This window comes from Malurus melanocephalus, unplaced genomic scaffold (assembly GCF_030028575.1).
Source record: "Malurus melanocephalus ecotype Western Australia unplaced genomic scaffold, MMel_1.1 scaffold_76, whole genome shotgun sequence".
Taxonomy (NCBI): domain Eukaryota; kingdom Metazoa; phylum Chordata; class Aves; order Passeriformes; family Maluridae; genus Malurus; species Malurus melanocephalus.
The window spans coordinates 1,969,828-1,997,528 of NW_026623308.1; the positions used below are offsets into that span (position 1 = coordinate 1,969,828).

The 27,701-nt window shown below is 41.3% G+C and overlaps 1 protein-coding gene across 4 annotated transcripts in view; it reads left to right on the top strand.

Moving 5' to 3' along the window:
* The window catches only part of ZNF521 (zinc finger protein 521), a 229,987-nt gene that overhangs the window by 81,260 nt on the left and 121,026 nt on the right, over positions 1-27,701 (top strand). For all 4 annotated transcript variants that reach the window (XM_057367247.1, XM_057367248.1, XM_057367249.1 and 1 more), the window contains one exon: positions 11,061-14,413. In XM_057367247.1, the coding sequence (XP_057223230.1) occupies positions 11,061-14,413 (3,353 nt within the window). The remainder of the gene's footprint in view (positions 1-11,060; positions 14,414-27,701) is intronic.

The following is a 27,701-nucleotide window of genomic DNA, read 5'->3' on the forward strand; positions in this document are numbered from 1 at the left end:
AGTAGGGCCGACTGCTCTTAAGTAGGGCCGACTGCTCTTAGTTACCAATCACATCATGCTRTAAAATTTTCCCGGTAGGATACAAAGGAGCAGTCTAAATAAACTKCTCTTCACCTTATCTTCTGATCCAAGAGCAAGTTTGTAGGATTCTTTCAGGTTCACTTTAATCCTCATTGCTTACACTTAGACTATATGTGGGATTACTTTCCTTTTCTGAAGAGTGCACACTTCCCCTTGCTCGGGGGGAAGGCTCACAAAYTGTGAGTCTATGCAGCCCTCAGTTTTTGCTTCACTGGGCAATCGTAGCAACTCTCAAATGCYCCCAGAACAGCCCACTGCCCCTGAGGTCACCTGGAGAAGGAGTTGCTGGAGGTCAGCAGAGGGCTGCTTACATTCACAAGTCTCCAGGCAGGCTGCCCTRGGGATTTTTGCAGTGGCTGTACCTGTGCTCCGGATTTAGCCACCGATGATGCGATTGTGTGCCTGCCTCTGTTGTCCAAGTAAACACAGAAAAGATGTACAGTGTTTCCTGGAGTTAGACAAACCAAAGATTAGTCTAAACTAGAGTGGAACAGGTTAACTGATCTTTCTCTACCCTAAGCTCTCATTTGTCCCTCGCAGCACCGAGCTGTCAATAGAGTGTACAGACTGATAAGTGTGGGTTCTCCTCAGCCTGGAGAGATCTGTCTGATAAGATGGCCTTAAAAAGAGAGACAGAGAAAGTACGTTAACTGCTTTGACTGCAAAATACCCCCTGGTAGCCAGAGATAAGACACCTTGAGCTGTTCAGAAGACCTTAGACAGGATGTAAATGAAGCCAAAAAAAAAAAAAAAAAAAAAAAAAAAAAAAAAAAAAAAAAAAAAAAAAAAAAAAAAAAAAAAAAAAAAAAGAATGATTTCAAATCCAGCCGCTATTCTGCTCTACCCTTATTTCCAGCTCAGACAGCAAAAGGCTTAATTTACTGCATTTCACACCTGGCTTCCATTCTACATTGAGGAAGCTACAAAGGGTTGTTTTAGATATAGGCTTTAACAAAGTGGAGATCTCTTTATTTTTAGAGAGGTCTCTATTTCAGACACTTAATTATGCATTTCAGCAGGCTTTGGTGAGTGGAAATTGTATGGAAGAGAAGGAAAATTCTGCCTTTTACAAAGAATTTGACCCTTTTTTATAATTTAATCACCCAAATAAACCTGTATTAACATGAAAGGACTGAGTGAAGCATATACATATTTGAAATGCAACTCTTACCTTGCAAAATTCCACACTGAGGGGCTGATATTCTGCAAGATAAGATGGTAGGTGTGGCAGTTTACATGTGACATCTTCATAGTAGGATTTGGTCTTCTGAGCACTGTGAACTGGGAAATTTGTTAGGTTTCCCTTACAGGCTACACCACCTGTATATTAATGGAAGCCAGCTTGTACCTGTCCATGTATAGACATCCACATGTGTTACCATTCAAACAACCTGGGGAAAAAGTGAGGGTCAGGAAGAAAGGACTGTCTTACACAGCAGCATTTTGACTGCATTGAAAAGGTACCCAAGACACRTTGCCCCCAGTGTGACTGTGCAGCACTGGAGTGGGGGTAAGCATTTGTCTGCCATCCTGTTTAAAAAAAAAAACAAAAACAAGGTTACCTTTGCTTCAGTACATCTTTATTAACAGCTGTTAATGCAGCACATCTGCACTAACAGTCAGATCTAAAAGCAGAGAGCCTAAAATAGGATGTAGATAGACTGTAAGATGCTAAATAGAACTGGTTATCCAAAACTTACCTCCCTGGGTTTTACCCTACTTTGATAGGCACCTCTTCTTTTCATGCAGATTTCTCAGGTTTCTGTGGTTTGGCAGTTCATGCAAACCATCTGGGTACCCACTGCCTTTGATCAGCCTGCTGCCTGGAGAGTGCCACACTAAGCCCAGGACCTGCTGGGCACTTTCAGCAGAAAGTGKTGTGTTCCTGTCCTCCCTACCTAGGGGCTGAGTAGCTGAAGTATTGCATGGCACGAGGCCTYGATTCAGTTTCCTGAGCATCTGAGRGGATTCAAAGCCGTGTTTCCTGCCTCTGAGCAGAGGGTCTTAAGCTGTGCAAAGGTCCCTTCTCCTGGAAGCTGGGCATGCTGAAGGAAAGAGTATCTTATTCACGGGACCGGTAGGAGCACATTTGAGAAGGAACTTGTTAACCTGTGGAGAAGGACACTCATTTAGTCTGGAACTGGTGCTTAAGTTTATTTTTATTTTTATCCAGTGCCTCTTTAATGTATAAAGARCCCAGTCCTCCCCTTTCCCAGCTGAGTGCCCAAGCTGCGAGGCTGCAGACCTTTTCCTGGTTCCCCCCCAGGGCCCCATGAATCCTGCTTTCTTTGCTTTTTGGGCTCCTGGAGACACCTAGGTCCCTTTGCAGATCTAGGTCCAGGAGTTTTCACCTGTGTAAATAAGACCTCCACCACATTTCTGTCATTCTAAGAAATAAGCAGTTCTGTGTTTATTTACTGTATTTAATTCTAGCACACTGTAAAATAACACTGATATGTTTTTGAAAGCGTTAACTGCCTACACTGCTTTTSCTTGATCTTAATTTCCTTTTACTTTCTGTTTCCTTGAAAAGATTTTTAGATATCTTTTCCTGGGTTTYTTTCAGATGCAATTATTAACTCCCTTCTTTCTCTCTACCCTATATTTCTTYCTTTTGCTTCTCCACACATTGCTTTCCTTCTTTTCTCTGTCCTAGTTAAGCCCCCTTCTAACTGTCTTGCTGCTGCTGCTCTGATCTGAAGGCAATGAGGCAAAGAATTGGGGTGGTTCAAGTGCAGGCACAAGTGGGACGGACAGGCGTACATGATAAAAAATAGGGGACCTTCATGATTAAACTCTGGATTAACTGAAAGAAGGGAGACAATCAAATCAGGACCCAAGGTGGTGCTTGACATCTCAGGGGTTTCTGCTTACAAATCCCACCCAGGGGCTCCATCTTTGTCTGAGCCTCCAGCTAGGGAGGTTTTGACAGCCTGCCCTTCTCCCTGCAGGGTTCTGCTGCTGTGTGGGAATGGGGACTTAGGGGGCAGCTGTGAAGCAGGGTCTCCTTCAGCTCTTAGGGTCTGATCTTCTGGRCCATTTGCTTTTGGGAAAGAAAGAGAAATAATGACATTTCTCTGACTTAAGACACACTCCTTGTATTGTAGTCTGTGAAAGAAAGAAACAGAAAGCTAATTTTAATACTCATATATCTTAAAAGTGTGACTGGGACTGCGTTACAGGGACTGTCTCTGCTGTCTCTGAGGCTTTCAAAAGGAGCTGCAGTGCAGGGGAAGACTGTAGGGAGGGAAAGGGCTTTTGGTCCTACTCATGGTGTTGCCTGGGGGAGAGCACGACCCAGTGAAAACAAAAGGCAGAGGGARATATTGGAGTCCGGTGAGGAGCCCTGAACTGTTATCCCCTAGTCATTTTCTGTTCTTAATGAGCAGCAGAAATACTGTTATCAGCACAACAAATTATAATAATTATTCTCTAGCAAAAACCTGATTGACTGAATCACTGCTTTTAGTAYATGAGGTTGTTAATATACAGGTTCTTAGGAAATCATTACTATGTACAAGTTTGCTGGAGTATTTGAATGGGCTTTTGCTCTGCCATTATCTTGATTTTAAATGCAATTATTCTCAGGGTGTTTTTTCCTGACCCTAGCTTCAGAGGGAACAAGCCTGGTGGTCTCTGACTCATACAGTACAAACAAACAAAAACAACGACTAAAAGAAACAGCAACTTAATGGCAGAAGAAATACAGTGTAAATGTGTTTGTCACATTTAAGCAGTGGACAAATGAGCTAATTTGGATCGCTTAGTGCTTGTATAGTCACAACTAAACAACCCCTGTAAATTAATTGTGTGACATGCAATTCCCAATTATGTAAAGCAGTATAATAAGCTRTGAGGATGGTGACATTAGTTATATGTACAGGAGTGTGGAAAATTACTTATGCTWTCTCTTTGCCTATAGAGGCACAAAATGCCAGCTTCCCCAAACAAGCAGAAGGGTAGCTCTATTTTCTTCTAGTTGCAAATGGAGTTTTGTGTATGATTTGAAAGGTGGAGCAGAATATGAACTGCTTACATTTTCTTTAATTTGGCTGCAGAAGACAGAATTCATTGGGCTCCGTCTGTTCAAATGAACTTTAAGCAACAATCAAGGAAAACATTTATGCTCCTCTTTACATATGTAATGGTAATATGTCTTCTGAAGAAGACATAATGGAGCTGGAGCCTTAGGTTACCTTAGGAGAGCAATACAGGAATGTTAACTACTTATGTAGGCATTAAAGGCATTTTATAAAAGCAAGCAGGTTTTTCCTGTGAGGTATTAAAGTGACTTATTTGTTGTTTCTAGGAGCTGCCTTTCCTCTGGTTATGAAATTTAAAATTTAGGGGAAACTTCCCTACCAGCTGTCTCAATCCTTTCGGTCAGGAACCCCTGTATGTTTCTCCCCCAGTAACCTAACTGTTAACACACTTAATTGGTGCTCCCAAAGCAGTTTTGAAATATTGATAGATTTAAAAAAAAATCTGTAAATTATAAATAATTTTTAAAGTTCACATTTCTCTTTTGAATGCCCATTACAGAGTATTAGTTTTCAAGCCATTTAATAAATTATGAGACAAATGAGTGAGTTTAATGTGGGGGTCACTGATGTGAAAAAAATGTGATGGTTATATTAAAGTTTCAGCTTTTCCAAAACTGTGTACATTTCTGTTGAAAGTAAACAGAGAATRTTATGTAATAATGTATATTTTATTTGAAGTGACTTTAAAGACTAGTTCTGTCCTCTGATTCTATTAAAAGCTTCAAAACTATAGCTCGTTTCAGTGACATGTATGTTAGGCCATTGCTGAAGTCATGTTTATCCTTAAACACTGTCCTTTGATCTTGTAGTTATTTAGATCTATTCAGCACACAGCACAATATTGTTTTATTTCAGCAATATCTAGCCTCTTCATTTGCTATTTATTCACACCTGCATATTCCCCTAAGATTCCTTATCTCATTTTCAGGGTAGCCCTGCAGACAATTAGTGGTGGTAATAATATAAAATGTGGCCAGCACTAAAACCTGAAACGGCCATTACAACTAAACTATATGATATATAATAACCACTCCACTCAATTACCTGCACAAAAATGCAAGGATTTAAAACTGTGGAGCCTTATCATACATCCAGTTAACTGATCTACCTACCTACCTGCTATTTAGTTCTTCCTTTCTTACAAATCATATTCTACCTTGTGGCATGCTGTCTGGTAAATAAGCAAAGCTGTACATTAGTATGAGTTTTCCGTCCCTTTCAATAAGTGTGGATAAGCACATATAAGTCTCTGCACTGGCATATGAACAGGTCTTTCACTGRTGTAGGACAACAAATGATAACTACATAACAACCCAATGCATAAATGCATACATGTGCTTTCACAATCCATGTGCCTGTGGCAGTATGGAGTACAGAGGTTTATGTGCTGCTGCCTGGTATACTTGATTTTTCAGTTTTAGTATCCATTATCATCCWGTGTAACTCATTATTTTGTACCTGTTAAAGAAACCTTGCTATTTAGTACTTTTGATGGGGTCCTGGGGGATTGTTGTGTGACCGTTGTGGGAGAAATATAGTGAGAACATATCAGCAGGGCACAGAGCTGGGTGGTGTTGGTACAGCTAAATTGCTGGGCTTTCTCTTTGGTCGAGTCCAGCAGCTTAAGCATTTTGCCAGCTCTGTGTTTCAGGGGAGAAAGAATTTTTCTTGCAGGAATGGCTCAGACTGGGGAGATGCAGGTTCTGTTTCCTCCTTCGCACAGATTACATTTGTAACCTGAGGCAAAGCATTCCAGCTTGTCTGTGCCCCAGTTACTTGAGCAGCAAAATGGGCAAGATGGAAAACTGCTGCTTACAGGATATTGAAAATATTAATTTGTTCATATTTGTAAACTCTGTTCTATCAGAGGACCCCTATGTATTATGGCACATAAAGGTTAGCTGACATTTGCTTTAGGAATGTAGCCATTTGTCTAGTGGCAGCAAAAACATGTTTAAATCATACAGAAAAATAAGCCATGATAAAGCAAGTGCCCTGAAGTCTATTCCAGGAAAAGCATGTGCATGTTACAGACCTTTCTGGGGACTAAGTCACATCTTTCTGTGGTAGTCCTGTTAATTCAGTCAGCAGCACTAGGGATAAGATCACTTTTAAGACCTCGTGTCTGCTGGGGTTGGCACATGAGTGGCTGGCTGCGAACACCACAGAGGTGCTTTTGTGCTCTGGTGCTTCCCCCTTCCTCCCCCGCTTTCGTGGGATAACTCCTTCTGGTATTGCTTCACTTCTCTGTTAGTGAGCGCTTTCCCCATCAATACGACTGAACAGGTGTTACTCTGCTACTAACTGAGTTTCCAGCTGTCCTCCTCCAACACAGACCAGGCAAAATTTGTTGTTTCGTCCTATTAGACAGACCAGAGAATCATCAAGCCCGAGATGGAGGTCTTCCTTGCAGGATACGGTAGTTCTGCTGCCAGAAGATGGTCAGGAAGGCCTGGCTGGCTAACAAAGACAGTCCTTCAGCTGCTGGGTGTAGTTCCAGTTTTGCATCCCCTTTGGCAGCAGCACAGAGACTGCTGCAGTGTGGCCAGCCAGCAAAATTAGGAAATAAGGACCTCTTTTATTTACTCAGGCTGCTGAATCATGGGCATTCCTGTCTGCTTGGAGAAAAGTCAGGCAGCTCTACTTTCCACTGGAAGTCTCAGGAGTGCTTGGTACTTTCATCTCAGAGTGTTCACACACTTGTTTTAATGTGCTTTATGGAAATGGTGAAACTCAGCAAGTACAGTTGGTGTAGAAAAACATCTGCACTAACTATTCACACACATTTGCATCTTTAAATAGACTTTTAGGCCTTGTAGCCGATTTTCAGCAAAGTTTTTTGGTTGTGAGTGCTAGAGCTTTCTTAGAGTCAGCGAGTGTGAAGTGACTGGTTCCAAAAATTAAAAATTTACATGGACATGTTAAGTGCATCACATTGAAACTCAGAATACTTGCCATAACACAAAAAAGGCATTTACAGTAAGTAGCACTTAGTGAGTGCTGAAGGGAGGAAAAAAAAGGTCGATACAGAAAATATATTTTAAAACTCCATAAACACTCTGTCAAGTACCTGGAGCCCTATTTTGCCCTCAGATAGATGTGTACCACTCCTGGGAACTTGTATGTGTGCATCTGAATTTGGTCCAGAGAATTTTAAAACAGCTTGTTATAACATTAAAGATCTGTATTTGTAATGTTGACATATAGCTCRGTGTGTAGGTGTCTGCAGATTTATACACAGGCAGCTGTGTGCAGGGTAGCAGCAAACTCTATTTTCTGTGAGAGCAATGGGCAAAAAGGGGTTTGAAGCCCTTTACCTCCAACAGCAGGTGAGACTTTACCTCCAACGCAGAGCTGGCTCTGTGGTGAGATCCGCTGGGAAAGGAGGAGTGGAATCTGCATCCCGAGCATCTGGTTTGCTGCAGGGACCTTCAGTTCAGCTCCTCCATCACAGTTTTGGGGGTCCAGGCCTGCTCACCCTGTGTCTGCACACGTGGAGCAGCCTCAGCCCAGAGCAGCAAGCTGTGCTTCACTGCCATGCTGAGAGATGCCCTTAGTGGCTGCACCTTAATTTTATGGGGGAGCATCCTTGTGGGGAAGGGTTCAGAGATGACAGGACAGGCATTGCCATCACTCATGTCCTGCTGTAGCAGTAGTTACCCTTAGTCCAGGTTTTCTTCTTGGTTGCTGTCTCCAGATCCATTCCTGCACAGCCCCTGAGCTCAGCTGGCACACTCGTCCGTCGCACACAATGTTCCCAGTGTTCAGGTTGGAGTCTGCACAGCAAAAGTCACTGCAGTGAAACATTTTCCTTGTTGCAGAAGGATGATTTCAAAAGCCTTTCTGTGGGTCACTGAGAGCTGACAGGCTTGGCTTTCAAGCCCTTTGTGTGAGTGCAGCCTAGGGTCCCTCCCTCCAGAGCTTGTGGCCAGCCACCAGTGCCCCTTCCACACAGGCTCTCCCCATCCCACCATGCCAGGGGGTGGGGGAGAGTCGGGAAAGCGTGTTGGCCACATTGTTAGGCTCGTACTCAGGAAAATCCTGTTGTCCTCCGCCTTGCAGAATTCCCCCTGCCTTCCTGGTTCTTCTGTAGCTCTGAGAGGTTGACAGATTTTTCTTCTCAAGTAAAAACGACATGTCTGACTTGTAAGCGCCTTGCTCTTCTCCTTTTTGCATAAAGAGAATTGCTCTGTAGAATTAACATCGGCTCAGATTAAAAAACGCAGCGGCAAAGTGAGACACGTTTGTATTTGCCGGCTGGAAAGCAAAAACCCTCTCTGTGCTACAGTTACATTCTTCCCCCTCGGCTTTTCTCCTGTAAAAGCTGAGGAGACTCCCAAGCAAACAAGAGGAATTGGGTGGGGGAAAGGGCTGCCATTGCTTATGCCGTGGTCACATTCCACGCTTGATCCTGACCCTGCTGCCAGCCCGACTGCCTGCTGGGATCCACGAGCCGCGGGAATCGTTGTATAAAAGGTAAAACCGGGCAGGCAGTGGCCACAAAAAGGAAGTGATTTACTGCTATGTCAGTGATGATACACTATTTATAACACTTACCATGTATTCCTCTAAACATTTATACAATAATATATCATTTCTCCATAGGATATACATTTTAATACTAAATTTGGTTGCGAAATATGTTGCCTAGGCAGTCRCAGACTATTTTTCTTCACTCGGTTGCTTGACATAAATTCCTGTTTATCTGCCATCAGTGGGTGTATATCAGAAATATATTGGATTTTTAAAGAACAAAAGGCTTTCCCATTTAAAAGATCTATCTGCAAAGATGCATTTAAAATAAAATTTTAAACTGGAGAAAAYGCTAACATTTTTCTGCAAATGCTTGTTCCACTGTTTTGATAATTTCCAGTTTTAGAATTAAACCCAGSAATTTCAAAGGGCAGTACACAGATTTACATTAAAAGTCTCCTGTGAATATTGCAGTCATTAATGCACCATCTTAAAAACTCACCTGACTGGTTTTATTTAGTGTGTATGACAATGAGGAACTYTGCACATTGGGAAGCATTTTAGCAGATGACAGTGCTTATGCTGGAAGGAAGGATTTTTATGTTTCAATTTTTTTTAAAAAGAAAGMGCACTGTTTTCGGTTCAAAAACATGTCAYTCAGGCCRGGGTTTGATTTTGTTATTTAAATATRTACCATTAGTGCCGATTTGTATGCAGGTAATTACAGATGTATATTATGTGTGTGTGTGTGCGTGCGCGAAAGGTGTATTTAATTTGTGAAACCCTCCTCTCCAAGACGTAAACAAGAGGATAAAAACCAGTGCAGTTTCCAACTTATCCTGAAAAGCATTGTGTCAATGGGCAGACATCCAGCAATGGTGTTTGGTTGTTTTCTCAGAGTTAGATGGTTGCCATCTGGCATTGATAGTGAGATGGCGTTGTCATCAGTTTCTAGATGCAGGAAAGGAATGAATCCTCATCTGTTTCCTGTGGATAAGCAAGAGGTTGATAATCTAGTAAAATCTCTTTACCTTAAAGTAAGCAGGCTTGGAATTTGTTTATATAATGTAGGCCAGCTCTAACTTTTGTGTTGTTGTAGTAAATTTCTTGAGAGATGGCTAAAGATGTTAAGAAACCTACTGCTTTGCAAGAATACCTTAAGAAAGATTATTTTTGTGGGGTTTCTCCTGTCTTTTTCTGTAATGTTACTCTAATCAGTTTTACTTCTAAAAGGAAAAAAACCTCAAGCATTGCCCCTGGAAAGGAATAGAAGAATTATTTGATGTAGAGTGATCTTTCAAACATTCTTTTAATATTTTTAAAGAAGTTTTAGATTAAGTAAGATCATTGCGGTATAGTAGTCTACATTTAAAACAAAAGGTACAAAAACTGTACAGCACATCTCTTGAAAAAAAAATATTTGCAACTTTCCCTGTTTAGAGATGAGGTAACTAACCATGGATAACTAGTCCGTTTAYTATCTGGCCAGCATTTCTGTTTTGTCTTTTCCTTGTAACTCATAAATCTTTCAGCTTTTACCATAAACRTTTATCATTTTTCCTGTTTCCAGTTTTTTACAAGTTGCTTTGTCTGTGATCACCTCACAGTACAGGTTCTCCTGTACTGAGGAAGTTCAGCTGGCTGAGGCCTTTGCAAAAAGGAAGAAATGGTGGGCAACCTCTTGAACTTTTAAAAAACAAATGCTGTTCATGACTGACCCCTGTGACATTTTCTCATTTTCCTTGATCCTGGCTGTTAGTTTGTTAGTTTGTTTTGAACATTTAATGATCCAGCTGCCAGCTTTCAGTAAYTGAATGGTATGATTATTGGAGAAATCTGGTTGCACTTTATTAAAAAAAAACCTGTTTATATTGTTGTCCTGTTCTTCCCCTGTAATTTTTCCTATTATTGTTTAGAATAACACCCAAGTCTCTCTCAGAAATAGCCTTTAAAATATTTCTGAGTTCAGAATCAACTTCAAGGCAAAAAATTCCACAAACCTGTGGCAAATCAGGGGGTATCTTTTCATTAACTATTAGGCATGTGAGTTGACTGTATTAATTTTAAAGCACTCCTGTAATCTTTTCTCCTTTCCTTTGACTCTTCAAATGCTCACATAATATGCAAATAATTTTACAATGGATACAAAAGAAACATTAAATATATTAAAATCTGCATTTTAATAAAGTTGTCAATGTATAATACATACCCTGCAACTGAGATAGAATGATAAAAAAGCAATAAAAAGTTAATATAGGCAYAGAAATATTTAATAACTTTTAATGTTTTGCAGTATTATAAAAATGAATGTGGTCTTGAAACTGTTGGATATCAGCGTAAGAAGTGTCCTAGTCTGAGTTTAATGTTTTAGCTGTTTAAGAGTCCTGTGTTATTCATATGGGTTTTCTATCTCCTTTTGGCTGTTGGGATTAAGCTTGTGGGCATGTTTCTTTCTCATTTCAGACGGAGTGGATGTTGAGGATGACCCATCTTGCTCATGGCCAGCATCGTCGCCTTCTAGCAAGGACCAGACTTCCCCGAGCCATGGAGAAGGCTGTGATTTTGGAGAAGAGGAAGGAGGCCCAGGGTTGCCCTATCCGTGCCAGTTCTGTGACAAATCGTTCAGCCGCCTCAGCTACTTAAAACACCACGAGCAAAGTCACAGTGACAAGCTCCCTTTCAAATGCACRTATTGCAGCCGTCTCTTCAAACACAAACGGAGCAGGGACCGCCACATAAAACTTCATACGGGMGACAAGAAGTATCACTGCAGTGAGTGTGATGCAGCGTTCTCAAGGAGTGATCATCTTAAAATTCACTTAAAGACTCATACGTCCAACAAGCCATATAAGTGTGCCATTTGTAGACGTGGGTTCCTGTCATCTAGTTCACTGCATGGACACATGCAGGTTCACGAGAGGAACAAAGATGGCTCGCAGTCCGCTTCCCGGATGGAGGACTGGAAAATGAAAGACACTCAGAAATGCAGTCAGTGCGAAGAAGGCTTTGATTTTCCTGAAGATCTTCAGAAGCACATTGCAGAATGTCACCCTGAGTGTTCCCCTAATGAAGACAGATCTGCTCTTCAGTGTGTTTACTGTCAYGAACTCTTTGTAGAGGAAACGTCCCTAGTAAATCACATGGAGCAGGCTCATAATGGTGAGAAGAAGAATTCGTGCAGCATTTGCTCTGAGAACTTTCATACCGTGGAGGAGCTGTACAGCCACATGGACAGTCACCAGCAGCCGGAGTCGTGCAACCACAGCAACAGCCCATCTTTGGTAACTGTGGGCTACACCTCAGTCTCTAGCACTACTCCAGATTCSAATCTCTCGGTGGACAGCTCAACAATGGTGGAAACAGCTCCTCCTATTCCAAAAGGTCGTGGAAGGAAGCGSGCAGCTCAGCAGGTACCAGACATCACTGGTCCTTCGAGTAAACAGGCAAAAGTTACCTACAGCTGCATTTATTGCAACAAGCAGTTGTTTTCCAGCCTTGCAGTTTTGCAGATACACCTGAAAACTATGCATTTAGATAAACCCGAACAAGCCCATATCTGTCAGTATTGTTTGGAGGTGYTGCCATCTCTCTACAATCTGAACGAACATCTTAAGCAAGTCCATGAAGCTCCAGACCCTGCGCTGATTGTTTCTACCATGCCTGCCATGGTGTACCAGTGCAACTTCTGCTCTGAAGTGTTCAATGACCTCAACACCCTTCAGGAGCACATCCGATGTTCTCATGGATTTGCCAACCCTGCTGCTAAGGACAGTAATGCATTCTTTTGCCCCCATTGCTACATGGGATTTCTTACAGATTCTTCTCTGGAAGAGCATATTAGACAAGTCCATTGTGATCTTAGCAGTTCCCGTTTTGGTTCTCCTGTGCTCGGAACCCCAAAAGATCCAGTGGTGGAAGTGTATTCTTGTTCTTACTGTACCAATTCTCCAATATTTAATAGTGTTCTAAAACTGAACAAGCATATCAAGGAGAACCATAAGAACATTCCGTTGGCACTGAATTACATCCACAATGGGAAAAAGTCCAGAGCCATGAGTCCRTTATCTCCTGTAACCATTGAGCAAACCTCTTTAAAGATGATGCAGGCAGTTGGAGGTGCTCCTCCCCGTCCTGCCGGGGAATATATTTGTAATCAGTGTGGTGCTAAGTATACTTCCTTGGATGGTTTTCAGACTCATTTGAAAACACATCTTGACACTGTCCTGCCAAAACTGACCTGTCCTCAGTGCAACAAGGAATTCCCAAATCAGGAGTCACTGCTGAAGCATGTTACCATTCAYTTCATGATCACCTCAACCTACTACATCTGTGAAAGCTGTGACAAGCAGTTCACTTCTGTGGATGACTTGCAGAAACACCTACTGGACATGCACACATTCGTGTTCTTCCGCTGCACCTTGTGCCAAGAGGTTTTTGACTCCAAAGTCTCCATTCAGCTGCACCTGGCTGTGAAGCACAGCAATGAGAAGAAGGTATACAGATGTACATCTTGCAACTGGGATTTCCGCAACGAGACTGACCTACAGCTTCATGTGAAACACAACCACCTGGAGAACCAAGGCAAAGTGCACAAGTGCATCTTCTGTGGTGAGTCCTTTGGTACGGAGGTGGAGCTGCAGTGCCACATCACTACGCACAGCAAGAAGTACAACTGCAAGTTCTGCAGTAAAGCTTTCCATGCTATCATCTTGCTGGAAAAGCACTTGAGGGAAAAACACTGCGTTTTCGAAACAAAAACTCCAAACTGTGGAACGAATGGGGCATCTGAGCAAGTTCAGAAAGAGGAAGTTGAGCTCCAGACCTTGTTGACAAATAGCCAGGAGTCCCATAACAGCCACGATGGCAGTGAAGAAGATGTGGACACATCTGAGCCTATGTATGGCTGTGACATTTGCGGAGCAGCTTACACCATGGAGACTCTCCTGCAGAATCACCAGCTGCGTGACCACAACATTCGACCTGGAGAAAGTGCCATAGTGAAGAAAAAGGCTGAACTCATTAAAGGGAATTACAAGTGTAATGTGTGTTCTCGAACGTTCTTCTCTGAAAATGGGCTTCGAGAGCACATGCAGACACACTTRGGACCAGTGAAACACTACATGTGCCCAATCTGTGGCGAGCGGTTTCCGTCTCTTCTGACTCTTACTGAACATAAGGTCACACATAGTAAGAGCCTGGACACTGGAAACTGCAGGATTTGCAAGATGCCCCTCCAGAGTGAGGAGGAATTTTTAGAGCATTGCCAAATGCACCCTGACCTGAGGAACTCCTTGACAGGGTTCCGCTGCGTGGTGTGCATGCAGACAGTGACCTCCACGCTGGAACTGAAAATCCACGGCACGTTCCACATGCAGAAGACTGGAAATGGTTCTGCCGTGCAGTCCACGGGACGCGCACCGCATCTCCAGAAACTGTACAAGTGTGCATCTTGCCTGAAGGAATTCCGTTCGAAACAGGATTTAGTGAAACTTGACATCAATGGTCTGCCATATGGTCTGTGTGCTAGCTGTGTTAATCTCAGTAAAAGTGGTAGTCCAAGTGTCAACATCCCTTCAAGCAGTAACAGACAAGGCATGGGCCAAAATGAGAACTTGAGTTCCATTGAGAACAAAAGCAAGGCAGGGGGACTGAAGACTCGATGTTCTAGTTGCAATGTAAAGTTTGAATCAGAAACTGAACTCCAAAACCATATTCAGTCAATCCACAGAGAGCTTGTTCCAGACAGCAACAGTACACAGCTGAAAACACCACAAGTATCTCCAATGCCTAGAATCAGCCCCTCCCAAACTGAAGAGGTAACCCTTTTTTCTTTGCTCTTGACACCTTCCATCCTTTTGGAAAAAATCCCTCTTTTTTCAAGCTGTCTTTGTCACTTGTCATGAAATGCTTAGGCTGATCCATGTTACATTTCCATCCACAGTCATTAGCTAGTAATTACTTGCTTCTTGATTTGCCTTACATCTTGGATTGAATTTTACGGAATAGGACTAATTCCAGTCTCCCTAGGATATTGTCTTCTGTATCACTGAGGAGACCTATCTTCATGCCAGCACAACTGAGATCTGGAATCTTATCCTAGCTCCCATATGCATTGGAATCCCCAGCTAGGAGTTGTGCTTACGGCAGAGAGCATTAATGACAGAGGAGTAGACACAGTGAGCCAGAATGCTGGCATAAGGGGTTGATTTTTTAAAAAATATTTGTGAACAACGAATTGAGGGTATTTTTGTTAATTGTGTTGAAGCCTTTCATTTTCCCCTCTTACAGCATATTTTGATTAAGTAGAAGTGTGATGCTAGCCTAAGGTAAATTGGGAAATCAGTTCTTTGGATGCAATTGCTTGTTGTTTTTCTTCTATTCCTGATGAAGAACATTTTGATGTCACCGAAACACGTAGTGCCTGATGATTGAAAATCCATCATGCAGCATAACTTAGAAACTGAATATCAAACTCTTGAAAGATGTCATCTGCTTTCTCAGTCACCAGTGACCAAGTAATGACACCTGTATGTGGGGAGATAGGGGGATCATGTACTGGGGGAARGGAATCTGTTTTATCTTCAGAAATGTGATCATTAAAATGACTTAGAGGCAGTATTTTAGGCACGGTATCTTGCATAATGACCCCTTACAATTCAGGAAGCCTAAAAACACAGCACAAACAAATAATTGCTTTTGTTTCAAGAAAGCTTTTAGCCTATAATGATATGAGCATGGGGCAACCCATTGCTGTGAATGTGTATGGATACCCTGTGGCTAGGGAGCTGCTGTTCTTCCATCACCTTCCTCACTCCCGTTTGTGAGCCCATCTGTTGGGATAGATATCTCTCAGCATGTTGTATAAMAGTGTTGTGCAAATTGGAGGGCACAAGGGAGGCAGAGAGGGAAGAGGGAGGATGCATGAGGATAGGTGGACCCGAGAGGTAAGTATTTACAGAGCTTCTGAGAACATAGCTGAAGATAGGCTGGAAGAAGGCTGCTGAGGTAGCACGGAGCCTGGAGTGCCATGAAGAGAGAACTGAAGCTGAGAGGTCAGGATGRATGAAGTGCCAGGCAGGATGCACCTGCCAGGAAAAGGCCGTGTGCTTTCATGGTTTCCTCATCTCCAGTTTGCACAGTGGGTGGTGGTAGGGGACACCTGAGGAATGTGGTGCGGAATTTATGGAAGGCTGTTACACTGAGAACSTGAGGTCTAAGGAAAGCCTTCTTTTTAAAGAAGTGGGAAGAGGAGTGGCTCYGACTAGCTGTGTTTCAGGCCAGTTATGATCCCACTGCTGCTGAGTCTGCACCACAGGATTACTATGCTGCATGTTTTTGATAGGTTCAGAGTCATCCTGGTTTCTGTTTCTGTCATCTTGCACCGAGTGACTACATGAAATCCCTCTTCCCAGTCATGTTGGAAGCCAATTCCTGCTACCTCAAGCACAATCAGAATCATGTGTTAAGTCAGTTACCATGCTAAGATGTTACCAACTTGTCTTTCTCTTGCTTGTAAACTAGACAAAAAGAGATTTGGGAGTCCTTTGTGGTGATGTAAGATCAGTTACTGTCAGTGTCACTAGTGAATCTGCCTCTACTTGGATCAGGTATAATCAGAGTTCTTAGTTATATTTCTAATTGGTATCRCACTCCTCTTCCTATACCTTTTGATTTTTGTCCAGAAGTGTATTTAAGATGAAAAAACTTTTTGAACTACAGATTTGTGAGTAGTATTTGCCTCCTTCAAATTGCCATTTACCCCCCACCCCCATTATGAGGATGTAAAATGAATTTTCAATGTCTATGGTTTTGGTGTCCACATAGCAATGTAGACTTTCAGATTCCTTTCTCATGGGAATACAAAGATATCTGATTCCTGATAGAGCATTAGTAGTTCYAGAAACCATAAATGCATGTTTGTAAAATCCTGAAAGATAATTAATTTTACTAGCAGATACTGTTGGTTTCAAATTGTAGTGATGCAAGCATTGTAGCARTAAGAATCAAAATTGAAAGTGGTAATGTGCAGATGTTTAAAACTATAGATTGGGTGTCCAGACGGAGGGAAATGAAAGCATAAGCATATAACACAAACAGTAAGAACAAATGGGATTTCTAAAATTTGTTATAAGTCACTGAATTTGATACTCCACTGGAAGAATGTTTCTTGAATTGAATGGGATGTTGCAGACAGCTGCTTAAACATGCARTTCTGGGGAAATTTTCAACAAAAATGATTGATAATATTAAGGAGTGAAAGTTTCATTTGCATTATTGAAAATCACATGGTTTGAGATTTTAGCCTATATATGAAGAACATTTCATTCCTAAAGAAAAAAAAAAAACATAGGTATCTTGCGTATACAAATTGTCAGATCATTAATAGTKCTGCATACCCTTTTTTACTCAGTAATAGATTACAATGATAAGAATATTTGAAAATACCTGTTTAGGATAAAAGGGAACACTGAAAATATCACTTCTTGATTCTTTGCCGAGTATTCTCATGGTTRAACTAGAAAACTTCCCTTTTCAGTCTGTACTCAGTAATGTGATAGGGTGCAATTACCTTACCATGGTATAATGTTATCAGCTGAGCTGTCACCTGCTGAGCTCACCCCACGTGCTGAGTGAAAGATGTTGACCTGAGTCATTTCCACTGGAAGTTACCTTCTGATCGGGGTGGGAAATGATGAGCAGCGCTCATCATCGGTTACACCAACTCCAGGAGCAGGTCAGAACACATTAAGCCCAYCACACTGCTGAATCTAGTACCCCTAGGCTATCACACAGACTTAACAGGCAGATTGTGGATAGATTTTGAAAGAGCTCTAAAATCTGCAAGTTAATCATTGAGCTTTAATGAGGTGCTGGATTCAGCTTGTTGTAGATTTCTTGTAATGATCTTGAATCACACTGCAAGCACACTTAGGCTAGGGTGATAACCTCAGTGAYAGTTACTGTCTAAAAGCAGAGAAYCACGTCTGGTATGCTGGTGAATTGGGAACTAGACCTTTTTCTGTCACTCATTTGCTTTGCTGACTTGGCCAAATCCTCTTGAACATCTCTGCTTCATTTTCCTTGTTCAGACTATTAGAWATTTCCTGAAAAGTGTGCTGCCATGCTTACTTACAATGCATTTCTTTGTAAAGCACTTGGAAGATGAAAATCTGTTCAAGAAAAACTCAGTGGTCTTGACTCTCTTGTTCCTCCTTAATACACTGTCATGCACCTAATGAGAGAACTCTTGACTCAGCAGAAGGTGTGCCCTCACTTCTTCAGCTTCAAGACCTCTGTACTTGCAGAATCACACYAGCATAACTGTATGATAAGTTCTATTGTTCATTTCTTAGCTGGCAGGGAAGAAGGGGATGGGCTCCAGCTTACACCAACAGCTTCATGGTAAAAGCTGAATTTTGCTAGTGTACCCACATGAACAACTGCACTCAGTTTGGGGTCCTGTTGATAATTTTCAGAGTAGAAGCATAATTGCTCCTGTATCACTTTGTTTCATGAATGTGAAGCTCATGTGAATAGTGTATTTACTACCTGTGGCAATGCAGACAGTCCTTCATTAATAATAAAAGAATGCTCTGGGTTTTCTGGTCTTTAGGAGAGAAGGAGCAGTGTGAGTACATGGCCAAATTATTTCAGGAGCAARGATGCTTATTTAGGTGTGGCAAAAGACTTGCAGAAATTCACTGTAGCTGAGAGTATCAAGAGTGCTGGACAAAGGAGAGAGCKAGCAACTGTCACACCAGCTGGAGAGCAGAATAAGTGAATCTGGGGCTGCTCTTCTGTCCCGTTGTGGTTGTGCAGAGCTGTATGCCAGGATGGRCATGTCACAGCTGGGGACACCAGGCACATCACAGCACTGTTCTGGAAGGAGCCRTGAAAGCGCAGGCTAACAATGAGCTTGCAGAGATGGGGTCACAAAATTCAGATGCTGTGGCGAGCTGTTGGCTCCTTGAAACTCAACTTCTCCGACCTCAGATGAATCCAGAAACGGTATCACCCTGGGAGAAAGAATGGCRCTCAGGTAGGTGTACTCCTTTGTCATTACATCTTTTTTCTCTTTATTTATTCATGGGCCCTGAATCTGCCTTTATTCCCTTACTATTCTTCCCCCCACTTCTCAAAAACACTGCCAGACCCACAAAGACAGAAAACAGTAACTGCCTTTTGAAGTAGCTGGTTTATTTCAACAGCATGCACTGGCAGTCAGAGGCGGAAAGAAGAGAGAAAAGACTGTAAGCAACCCAGAAATGTTCCCAGATGCACGCTTTTGGCAGGGCAAGCAATAGCATTTTAGCAGTATAAATCACAGTGCTTTTAACTGAAAAAATGCACTGAAATCAATACTCATGCATTTAATTGAAATACATAAAGAAATTAAAATAATCCTCCTCATCAGCAATCCAAGCTGATCGTTCTGACTACAGGATTTTTATGAATAAGCACATAAACTTGTAATGTAAACATAAGTAGTGCCTTGGGTTTCCTGTCAGTGAATCCAGGCCCAGAACAAGTGATTTTCATGCCGTATTTTGGATCCAGGGACAGAAAAAGGTAAAGAAGGTTTGTTGCTGGCACAAAGATTTGGCTTTGAAATAGTTTGTGAAACTAATCTGTGTCAAACATATTTTCTGCTTCTAGAGTTTCAAAACGAGCTCACTAAAAATGCCATTTTTGTTTTCTGGCCTCATTTTAACATTGCTTTCAGGAAAGTATTATTTGAAATGTGACCATATATATCTTAGGGCTGACCTGGGTTTTTTTTGCCATGGTAGACAACGTACACTTTGCACTAGGCTTTAATTTCTGGTAGTGCCACTGCCATGAAGTGACTGAGAAGATCCAAGTTAAACATTTCTCTTTTTGTTTTAACACTTTTGGTAGTAAGCTTTCAGAGTTCTCTTTGAATTTTACAAGGATAGTAGTATTGTTATCCTGTKGCTGTAAATGCTACCAGAGTTAAGCTTCAATCTTCCCACCTCACACACACCATGAGTTCAGTCTGTGAAAGGAAGGCCGTATGTTGGCTGGGAGCTGCTGAACAGAAGCAAGGGGGATAAAACTGAGTTTTCTTAGTTTCCTATCCACTGATCATTAAAATCTAATGYTGTTTGTCTGTCTTGYTATTTGTCAGAGGCTTCACATGGGRAATTTGGAGAGGCATCTTCTTCACWCCTGTGGAAAACGTTGCGYGAGAGGATGAAAGGATAACATGTTATCCAAAATTTTCAAGATTTCTGTAAAATTAACTGGGTGAGGGGGATGAARTGCCTGCTTGAAGAAAGGCAGAAGAACTGGAGAGGAACACAGGAATGTGGATGGAGTCCTTAAGCATCTCTAGAGAGGGCAAATRTAGATTCAGCAAAGCTTTATGAGATGAAACATCTATGAGATGTATACTCCTACAGCTCAGCTCAGGAGCTGTATATTCACCACTACATCCTCATGGGGCTTTCCCTATACTTGCACCTACTGGCCAACTGGTTGGTGTAACATGCCACAATTTTTGCACAACCCCAGAGGAAAAGCATAGTAATGATGAGTGTTTGTATTCTGGCCTCACAACTGGGTAGAAACAAAGAGAAATTTCACATGATTTTCTAACCTGTTCATCTTTGGGAGCAAGACACAGAAAATCGTGCCATTCGTCTGCTGGTTTACATACCTCTAGAGGAGTCTCTCACTTCCCCCTCTTATTTCTGGGCTACTCTTGGCCAATTTCAATAAAAATGTCATAGATTAATAGTAATCTCAAAGCCTATGAAGTTGTTAAAAGGTTTGGGAAGAGAGGTGACCCAGGAGGTTATAGAATCCAAATAGGAAAGAGGCGTTTAAGAGATCCAAACCAGGAAGATGGCTGTAGCTGAAGTTTATACYTGTTTTTTATGTGAAAGTCAAGCAAACACAAGAAATGAAGCTATAGGAAGAAACTGTGATCTGTTCTTAAGGCCAGCTTCTTAAGTGACTGTACATGAAAATTGTTTTCCACCACTACTCAATAAAGTTCTTATATATGATGTGTGTATTACTTGGTCTCACACAACAAACATAACACCCAAATTTGTTACTCTGTCATGAGGGAAATAAAATGGGCTAACCTTTAATTTAAAATGGGTCTGTAGCACAGTACTGCTTGTTTCATGATGTTGTGCAAAATGAACATAAACAAACCACCTGACATGTAGTATCTTGTTAAATGATACTTTTCTTTGACTTGCCGTAGTGCTGTGATAGCATGTAGTTGATCTTATGCCTGGTGGTTCAAAATGGTGAGATGCCTTTTTCTCCTGCCATAGCCGTCTTTCATTTATACCATTTCCTGCATTGTGTTACAAATAGTTGTATAAAACGTGATCTGTACTGTTTTATACAGCTTATTTTTTTGGTTATGACAGCAGAGATGTGTCTGCTGCTAACATCCACCGTCACCATGTGATGTTTTAGAGCAAGAATCAAAGGGCACAAATGAGCGCACAGGAGATTCCCTGTGAACATYAGGAAACACTGCGAGGGCAACTGAGGGAACATCAGGAAACCCTACAATCCAGACACAGGTTACCCAGAGAGGTTGTGTATCCCCTGAGATTTTCACAAGTCATCTGGATATGGTCTAGCTCTAGGTCACCCTTCTTGAACCAGGACTGGACCAGAGGATCCCCAGAGATCAAACTCTCTCATTTTGCTCTTCAGTGGTTTCTGTCATTATTTGGGCCCATCCACCAGGTGTATGTTGATGTTACCCTGTTCTTCCTTGGTGGCGAAACCTTTGTTGCTGGTATGGCTCCRTAAGTCAGAAAATAAAAGGGTAGGGCCTTCCCTGATACTGAGCATGTCAGTACAGTCCTACCAATAATAATGTGCACTTCTAGGAATCATTTTTAATGCCTGTGAAATGCCTTAGAAGAGTATCTTGGAAATACAGCCACGTAGACATGCAGCCATTTCAAAGCTGCTTGCTGCTTGTGTACTCAAAAACATGGTGGGAGGTAGGAGAGAAGGGAGCTATTTATCACCGTTGATCATATGCCCAGTTTTGGTGTCCTGTGTTGGGATACATTTCCTCTGGGTTTTGCTTATCATTCAGATATTGCACAATATTCTATCTAAAAAGATACACCTAATGGCATTTCATATCTGGAAGGTCACCTCTTCCTCTCTGCATTTTCCAGTAGGAAACAGGGTGGTTCACTAACAAAGAATGATCTGAGAGTCCAGACTTCCAGATTTCCTTCTGTGTTTGTTTTACCACTGCTACAACAATCCCCTTGCTCCAATGGCTTTTGCTCTAATGGCTGGAACAGGTTTATCAACATGGCTGTCTGCTTACAAATCCTTGCAACCTTGCAATCCTTGTCACTGACAGTGGCCAACTTGTAATTGATCCTTTTCTGCTGCTTGGTGCTTCTCTCTTAGGCCTAGGCAGGGAATGTCTGCATCACCTGGTGGTTCTCCCAAACTATCAGTCTTATCCATAGTTCSTCATTTCTCTTGTGTTCCCTGCTTCACAGCTGGTAGTTTACACGGTGGTGGTCCAGAGGTTGTAGTCCTTCAAACCTATAAGTATAGCATTCTGCTTCTGAAACAAATTCTGCAATTTTTTTTCAGATATGGAAATGGTAGACTGAAGCCCCATGTAAAAATATGTTCACTCACTACGGGATATACCTAAGAAGAACTGCTGGTATTTTAAGAATTAATATGAAAGTAAAAGATTATRAAATAGGACAGAGGCAATTCTGGGAAGTTCCCTTAATTCCCTTAGAGGAGAGCAAGGATATCTTCACAGGAAAAAAAACAGTTAGACACAAGTCATTGTGAATAGTGTTGAAGAGTGGCTCAGCAGAGTGCTTGTTTTGTGGGTACACCACTTCCTTGGGCAGCTGCACTGCCCCAGTGGAGGTTTTTCATCTGGGCACACAGTCAAGCGTCATTGCAGTGTCAGCAGCTGTGTGCCAGCTCAGATGCTACCAGGATATTTGTTAATGTTGTTGTGGCCTAAGTGTATCCATACAGGGTAGTACTAAAATCACAGCAATATGATTGTAGGACTGTTCATGGCGTATTTTGTGGTGTCTTTATAAAACCCCAGTCTTGCCAGTGTTACCGTGTGAAGCCTTCATTTGTGAAGTCCCATTGACTTCCCCAAGTGCAGAGCTAATTGCATGAGAAGGATCTAAGGGGTTTAGTCCTTCTCCTGATACTTCAATGAAAATTAATTTCTTATATATTATGTATGAGTAATATATTTCTGTTTGTACATTAATATTAATGTTGCATATTTTTGAGCACAAGTTCTATTCTGTAGGATTAAATTATCTTGGTAAGTAATAGTGCAGAATTCAGTTTGAGTTAAAAGTGGACAATTAAGGGCAGGGGGAGGGTCCTGAGTCACACTTTGGAAAGTGAAATTAATCAGCATTAATTCTCCACAGAGTGGGAGAAAAGCGGCTGTAGTGTTTAAGTTACCAAAAAAAAAAAAAAAAAGGTATATAAAAAGCTCCTGATTTTGCCTTTCTGTTAAAATCCAGAGAGCTTTAACAAAATCTGTGATGGAGAAAAGAGACAAGAGTATTCTCTTGTGCGTACTTGCAAACTATTAATTTTATTGGGCTACATCTGTTGCTGATTGTTGGTGAAGAAAGTAGTGGCTTTATTGAATGACAGTCTGTCTCAGTATGCCTTTTTTTAAAACAAAGAAAAAAACCCCAACTTTAGAAAGGAAAAAATATCARCTTACTCAGAATATCAGCTTTTTGAGTCTCAGACCTGCCAAGTCAAGCCCTACTGCCTGTGCTTTGATGCCACGTCGTCTGCAGAATTATCAGTGTGGTGTTGGTCATAGTTYCTCCTTAATGTCCGTAGCCACACAGCAGCTCTGACACAGATGCTGAGTGTTGGGATGCCTCAGGATGGGTTAACAGCTCTAGGGCTTGAGAATGTCCCAGGCTGGCAGTTGCCTTTGGTTTTAAGTGTAATGCAAGGAGACAGAAAGGGGTGGGGATGCTGACAGAAAGTTCAGTTGCTGACAGAGTCAGCCCCAAATTCCTGAGCACTGTTCAGCACATACACACGYGCTGCTCAGAGACTCAGCCTCACCCAGGATCAGACCCTCAGAGAAGGAGAAAAAGAAGCATATTTGATTTTTACACCCCAAAGCAAATTCACAATACTTTTAAGCTGTTTGTGTTCATAAACTATGTGAGCCTGATATGAAGTAATTGAGCTCTCTGCTGCCAGGTTTTAGAGTTACTTTTCTGACAGATATCTCAATTCAGTACTGAGTTTGAAAGACCTAGAGAGAGGTAAAGGATTAGAGATCTCGAAGGGAAGAAATGCAGTTTTTAAATGTGGCAAGATATGTTTTTTTTCTATGTGGAGATGTGAGACATTGCAAGCTAATGCATTTCATCAGCCAGGAGAAGGAAAGATTTGTAACTAAGAGACATTGAAGACAGACATGATTAAATACGGAATCCAGAATAAAGGTGAAAGGCAGGACAGCAGACCATGAATTCAAGGAGAATAGAGAAGGAAGGATTGCTAACATTAACATTTGTATTTCTTACTCAATATATCTTGTGTATGAATGCAATAAGTAATGGTAATGAAAGAAATTAGAAAAAATAATGTTTCTTTCCATTTTTCATTTTGCTTACCTTATTGGATGATTGTATTCTTTCTCTAGGTGTGTACATTGAGACCCTATTATACTTAAGACCCTGCTAAGTAAAAACMGAATAGAAAAAGCCTCATAAAAATCCCCATGAACATGTTCTTAGAAGTAATCAGGAAATAATTAAAGGGTGTGGTGTGAGCAGTAATAAGAGTTAATAATTAGTCAGTTTTTAAAAAAAGSAAGATGACAGTGTCCCATAACAAGATAAATAACTATTCAATGAAAATGGCTAACATATGCTGAATTTTTTTAAGAGCTTAAGGCTGACAAAATAAGCATCCAGGAAGATARAAAAGAAATCCCCAATTAAGGTACYGTCAAAATTAATCTGGACTCTGAGGAAAAATGACTAAATGGACAAAGCTAAGGTCGTGGTTGCTCTCTTGTCCCATGCAGGGCCAAGCACACTGCTATGCTTAATAAGATAATGATGTAAAAAAAATCGGCTGGCTGAATTAGAAATCAACACTGGCAAGTTGCTGTAGTTAGTGTGSTAGTTTTAAATGTTTAACTTGTTTTTTTTTCATATGGTTTGTTAGATTTTGCTGCTCACTTTCTCTTGTCAGGTTACTGTTCTGTTGGCTCAAAAGGTTAACTCCACCCTGGATTTATGTGAGGGAAACTGAGTGAATGACTGATACGGGAGAAGGGAATTAGAGGATGTGAGAGGTGTGGTATCACTTTTTTGGCAACAGCARATTGTCTTAGCTGTGTCATCGATCCACACATTCAATCTGTGCTAAAACTGAGAGGGAAAAGCCTTGAGAATCCCCTTCAGTAGTGTGACAAGGGCAAATAATGTAATTAGGTGTAAACAGGAGGTTATTGGTAGRGTAACAGGTACACATCAAAACCATTTTTGGTAGGGCATGGAAGAGAGGTGTGAAGAGAGTATAGAACAAACTRGGGGTGCCTGCAAGCCTGAAACTGTAGATGCCATGCATTAGAAGCTATAAATGATATTTTGGTTATTTCATATAGGGAATTAGTATTCATTTAAAAGGGAAATGGGTACAGGGATTCCAGAAGTGGTRTATGTAATCAAGGAAACCAGTACTGTTAAAAAAAATGTTTTGTTGTGAAKCTGGTGGCATATCCCCCCCATGGAGAAGAATGAAGTACAGATTAAAGGTAATATAATGGAGTATAACATACAATAAATAACTTACAAAAATATCCATTCGAAAATTCTCAGTGAAAGGAGCTGAAGATAAAAGGAAACATTAAACAGATAAATTTGCGATCTTTCAGAAAAARCACCTACAGCCTGGGAAAAAGCCACTAAACAAACATTTAACAGGGAATGTAAGGATTATGCATGAAGTTATTGGTTTGTGAGCTTGATTTAAACAGTGAGGAACATAAGAGGAAGGCTAATCAAAGATGTGATAGAAGAAAGTTTGGATTTAATGAAGGATAGAGGGCAAAGATTCACCGAGGGAGGATCATGCTTAAAATTTTCAATAAAGAGTATTTTGAGAGAGTAGCCACAAGTGCTGACAGAGAAGCCTATAAACATGATTTACCAGGATTTTAGCAAAGCTTTTGAAACGGTATAGCACAAAAGACTAATCTGTTGGGTGAATAAGTACGGCATAGGGAGAGATACTTTCTTTGATTAAAAAAGAAAAGAAACATGATCTTGGGTATGGAAAGCATAGAGTCTTGTGAATTGAAGCAGGTTGGTTTGGAGGGGTGTAAATAATGGAAAGCCTTAAGAATCATTATTTGCACCTATTTTGTTGAACTTACACAGCATATCAGTAGTGTGGAATAAAGAATAAGTAGTAAGGTGATGAAATTCCCTGGTAGAACAAAACTGGGGAAATGTCAGAACMAAATAGGCAGGTGATAAAATACTGAATGATTTTGACAAGGAGGTGGAGCATGAGCCGAATAGTAGCATATGCAGTTCATTTTCAAGTAATATGATGAGKCTAGGGAATAGAAAAGAAAAGAATGTATTGGTACCTCAGACAGTCACAGGGCACAGAAGTCTACACAGAAGTATCTTCTGCATACTTTTGAAGCACTTCTGAATAGAACTATAAATCCTCTAGTAGAGTGGTTATTAGTTGTTTTGCTTTATTTATAAAAGCAAAGCAAATAAAATTCTGTGCACAGAATTTGAAGTACCAGTTGAAAGCTCATATCCTGGAGTGTTTATAAAAGCAGCAATGTCTCATTTCACATGACATGGACACTGGGCACCTTTATAGAAAAGAAATTCAGAAAACTGCAAAGTGGTAAGTGAGGATTGGGACAATAATTAAAGGTCTAGGTGATATTAATTATTTAAAAGGTTAGAGAGATACATGCATATGCCCAATCCAAAGCTCTTTAAATGAAGTCAGACAGAAGCTCTGAATGCTGGAAGGCTTTAAATTGGTTATGAAAACAGGAATGCAGCAGGCACCCAATGCTGTTGTGAGTCATTCGGCCAAGCAGTTACTCTTCTACAATGATTTTGAATGGCCCCAGGAATGACTTTTGYCTCCTACTCAGCATGTAGGAGACAAACTGGTAATTGGATTCTTGACAGGAGGGGATTCAGTGGAGGATTATGGGCTTGATTTTTGGAGAGATTTTATTAAAAGATGAGGTAATAATGAATATGATGATGATAATAATAAAAATAATAATAATAAATGAAAGGAAAAAGTKAAACCACTTTCTTAATCCCGTGTGCCTTTCTTCTCTGGAACAAATCTTTGGGAGTTTTTGCAAGATGGCAGAGTTTAGAACATATTGTGTCTTCTCCAGTTACTAGTCCTGCCTGCGTCCATATGTAAATGCATTGCTAAGAGTCTTCTGTGGCCCATGCTTGCTGATATGAAATTACTCTTTCACAGAAAGTATGTGACAACTTCTTTCTGTGTTTATAGGGAGGAATGACAATATTGTCATTCTTCTGTCTCCTCAGGAGACTGACAGGTGTCCTTTGGGAAGAGCAGTTGTGGCAGGTTAGGGTGTAAGTGCCCTCAGCTGTCCACCCTGCATCGTTGTGTGGAGCTGACATTCTCAGGGCTGTGAGCTGGGCCTGGGGTGCCTGCCCTGTCCTTYTGGGTCCTCCACAGGCTGGTGGTTTGGGCAGAGGAGCGAACAGCTGCAGCAGGACAAGGCAAGGATGGCTGTCACAGCYCTGAGCTTCTTTCTCTGTAGCTCTGTTTTGCATCACGAAAGGCTGGAGACACTCGAGAAAAATTCACATGCCTCCTTGAGTGATAATCCAATTTTTCTTCTGTGGTGTGTTACACAAATGCTGCAAGGCTTCTTTCCTTCATATCCAGGCAAGAGGCATGGAGCTGCAATTCTCAGGTTTCATTTCTGTCTTATTTTTCTGCAAGTTTCCCCTTTCCRGGAACACAGTATGAGGAAGAGTTGGGTCTTTCCCTAGATCTCACCCTAGCAGG